The sequence below is a fragment of the Vombatus ursinus genome, unplaced genomic scaffold (assembly GCF_900497805.2).
Source record: "Vombatus ursinus unplaced genomic scaffold, bare-nosed wombat genome assembly UNPS02014781.1, whole genome shotgun sequence".
Taxonomy (NCBI): Eukaryota; Metazoa; Chordata; class Mammalia; order Diprotodontia; family Vombatidae; genus Vombatus; species Vombatus ursinus.
The window spans coordinates 91490-95165 of record NW_020954559.1 but is presented as its reverse complement, the minus strand read 5'-3'; the positions used below and the strand labels follow the sequence as shown (position 1 = coordinate 95165).

At 36.9% G+C, this 3676-nt stretch overlaps 1 protein-coding gene across 1 annotated transcript in view; it reads left to right on the top strand.

The window, feature by feature from the left end:
• CCDC168 (coiled-coil domain containing 168) overlaps positions 1 to 1156 on the top strand; it is a 3957-nt gene extending 2801 nt beyond the window's left edge. The window contains exon 2 of the mRNA XM_027866559.1: positions 19 to 1156. Within this exon, the coding sequence (XP_027722360.1) occupies positions 19 to 1077 (1059 nt within the window). The 3' untranslated portion in view covers positions 1078 to 1156. The remainder of the gene's footprint in view (positions 1 to 18) is intronic.
• The last annotated feature ends 2520 nt before the right edge of the window (positions 1157 to 3676 follow it).

The window sequence follows — 3676 nt, the reverse complement described above, 5'->3', positions numbered from 1 at the left end:
AAAAGAGTGGAAAGGGAAATGTCTTCCCAGAGATCTGTGGAATTAAAGAACTCTCCACCTCCCCTGAACAAAAGAGTGGAAAAGGAAGTGCCTTCCCAGAGATCTGTGGAATTAAAGAACTCTTCACCTCCCCTCAAGAAAAGAGTGGAAATGGAAATGGAAATGCCTTTCCAGATACCAAATGTGATCTTCAGGACCTTTAAAAAATCCTGGGAAAATGCGCCTTTATCAGATGGTGGGCCTTTAAGGCAGGATCAGAAGGAAATGTATTTTGACATTCCATGTAAGTTAGAGAACTTCAGTCCTTTGGAAAAACTCAGCGAGACAAACCAAGTCAGGACCAAAACAAAACCAGTTTACCTGAAGGGAGATTTAATTCCCCAAAGTATTCAAGCTTCTGGAAACCAGAACTCCCTTATAACACCACCTTACTATAGAGCTCATCAACATAGAGAAAAGAAATTGCACCCTAAAATTCATTCTCCTCACTGGATGTCTGACAGTTCATTAGAAACTCAATCCATGCCATATTCATTACCCAGAGAAGAAGAGCTTTCAAGGAAGACATGCAGTCAAGTAGGCTATCCTTTGGCTTCTGCAACTGACTCAAGACTCAAACTAAGACTGGAAACAAGTGATGGGAAAATTATTCTGAGTCTGGAAAATAAAGCTGGAGAGAAGCTCAATGGTGATCTGCCCAAAGAGAACACTATGAAACTTGACCATTCTTGCAATTTTACAGAGAATAAAGAGAAACAGAAAATGCAAGAGGAAGAATATGACTCTGGTTTAAATACACCTCAATCAGTTTTAAACCATCAGCAGGAAAATGACTATTTTAATTTTAAGACAAAAAACACCCAACATTTTTTTTATGCCTGCACACCAGCAGATACTCCAGGGAACAAATCCAAGACCATTCGCTGGAATATCCCCAAAAATATCTCTGGACAGAGTAAGTTTAGAATTCCCTCGGTAGCAAAGTTTTCAAATCCAGAGAAAATATGGAGTTCATCAAAGAAGTTTTTGGAGTCAGTCTCTGCATCCTTTAACTTATGCCCAGTCCATCAAAAATGATGTGAACCAGATCTAGACCTCTCATTGATGAGAAGTAAATGCTGTCAAATTGTGAAGTAATAAAACCAAGTAAAATCCATTTTTTTTCTCAGTGGAGTGTTTAATAAATTGATTGTACAAATCACACATGTTTAGTTGATGGTAAGGGTTGATGAGAAAGACTTTGAGTCTGGGATTCTTAGACACTAGTAGAAAAAACAAATATGATATTGGAAGGACTCCTTGGGAGCTCAGATGATGCTGGTACTCTCGTGGACACTAGTTTATTCTGAATTGGACTAAGGCCACAGAATGCCCATTAAATTCTATCCCTGAAATAAGTCATACATCTAAGTGAATGCCGAAAACTGTAATTGACTTAGAGTTCGTGTTTAAGCCAATTTTGTGTTACTATATCTTACTTGAAATGTTTCTTGGATCCTTGGTTTCATTGGTGTTGATTTTCTCTCCCTGATGTGGATTATGACCCGCCCGCCCCACCCCCCATGGCACACCGTTCTATGTGATTGGCAACTCAGTCTCACTAATCTAATTGATCTAACCCGTGTTGAACCCTTCCTTTGGTTAATTTATTATTTCACTGTGCAAAACTCATGCAGTCCTTTATCACTCATTTGACTCTAGCCTCTTTTTAATTTTTGTGGTCATATATGCCACTGGACATAGTAGGACATAGAAGGACATAGTAGAAAAGAGCATTTTTTAAAATTTATTTTTCCCCAGTTACATGTAAAAAAATTAACATTTGTTTTTAAAACTTTGAGTTTCAAATTCTCTCCCTTCCTCCCTCCCCACTGCCCCTCATTGAGAAGGCAATTCAATATAGATTATACATGTGAAGAAATGCAAAACATTTCCATAATAGTTATGTTGTGAAAGAAAACATAGAGAAAAAAAAACCTCAAGCAGACACCATCAGTTCTTTCTCTGGGGATGGATAGCATTTTTCATCATAAGTCCTTCAAAGTTGTCTTGGATTGTTGTATTGCTGAAAATAGCTAAATCATTCACAGCTGATCATGTTATAATATTGCTGTTAATTTTTACACAGTATAGTTCATTATGCATCAGCTCATGTAAGTCTTTCCAGGTTTTTCTGAGAGCATCCTGCTCATCATTTCTTATAGTACAATAGTATTCCATCATAATCACACACTGGAATTTGTTCAACTATTCCCCAATTGATCCCCATCCCCTCAATTTCTAATTCTTTGCCACCAGAAAAGAGCTGCTATAAATATTTCTGTACATATTAGTCCTTTTCTGTTTTTTTTTTTCAGTCTCTTTTGGGATACAGACCTAAGTCAGGGCATGGTTGGTTTTTATAACCCTTTGGGCATAGTTCCAAATTGCTGTACAGAATGGTTGAATCAGTATACGATTTCACCAATAGTACATTAGTATACTCTACTAACAAAGCACTAATGTCTCATTTTTGCCACATCCCCTCCAACATTTGTCATTTATCTTTTCTATCCTATTAGCCAATCTAATAGGTATGAGGTAGCACTTCAGAATTGTTTTAATTTGCATTTCTCCAATCAATAGTGAGTTAGAGTATTTTTTTTCATATGGCTATAGACAACTTTGATTACTTGTTTGAAAACTGATCATATCTTTCAATCATTTATCCATTGGTGAATGACTTTTATTTTCATAAACTTGACTCAGTTTTCTATATGTTTGGGAAACTAGACCTGATTATCAGAGAAACTTGCTCCAAAATTTTTTCACAGTTATTATTGCTAACTGTATTTGCCTCCATCCTATCCTATCCTGTTTATTCTATTCTCTCTCTACTTTCACCCTGTCCATCCTCAAAAATGTTTTGCTTCTGACTACCCCTCCCTCAATCTACACTCCCTCCTATCACACCCCACCATTTCTCTTACCCCCTTCCCCTCTGACTTTCCTGTAGGGTAAGATAGATTTCTATACCCAGTTGAATGTGTATGTTAGTCCCTTTTAGAGCCAATTTTGATGAGAGTAAGGTTCACTCACTCCCAGTCACCTTCCCCCTCTTACCCTCCACTGTAAAAGCTTTTTCTTGCTTCTTTTCCATGAGATACTGTACCCCATTTTACCTTTCCCTTTCTCTTTCTCCCAACACATTCTTCTCTCATCCCTTAATTTTATTTTTTAGATATCATCCCTTCATGTTCAACTCACAACTGTATCCCCTGTCTATATATACTCCTTCTAACTACTCTAATAATGAGAAAAGTTTTATGAGCTACAAATATTATCTTCTCTTTTAGGAATGTAAGCAATTTAATTTTATTAAGTCCCTTGTGATTTCCCTTTCCTGTTTACCTTTTTATGCTTCTCTTGAATCTTGTATTTGAAAGTCAAGTTTTCTATTTAGCACTGGTCTCTTCATCAAGAATGTTTTGAAAGTCCTCTATCTCATTGAATGTCCATTTTTCCCTTCTGAAGGATTATACTCAGTTTTGCTGGGCAGGTGATTCTTGGTTGTAATCCTAGCTCCTTTGCCCTCGGGAATATTATATTCCAACTCTCTGATCTTTTAATATAGAAGCTGCTAAATCTTGTGTTATCCTGACTGTGGCTCCATGACACTTGAATGATTTCTTTCTGG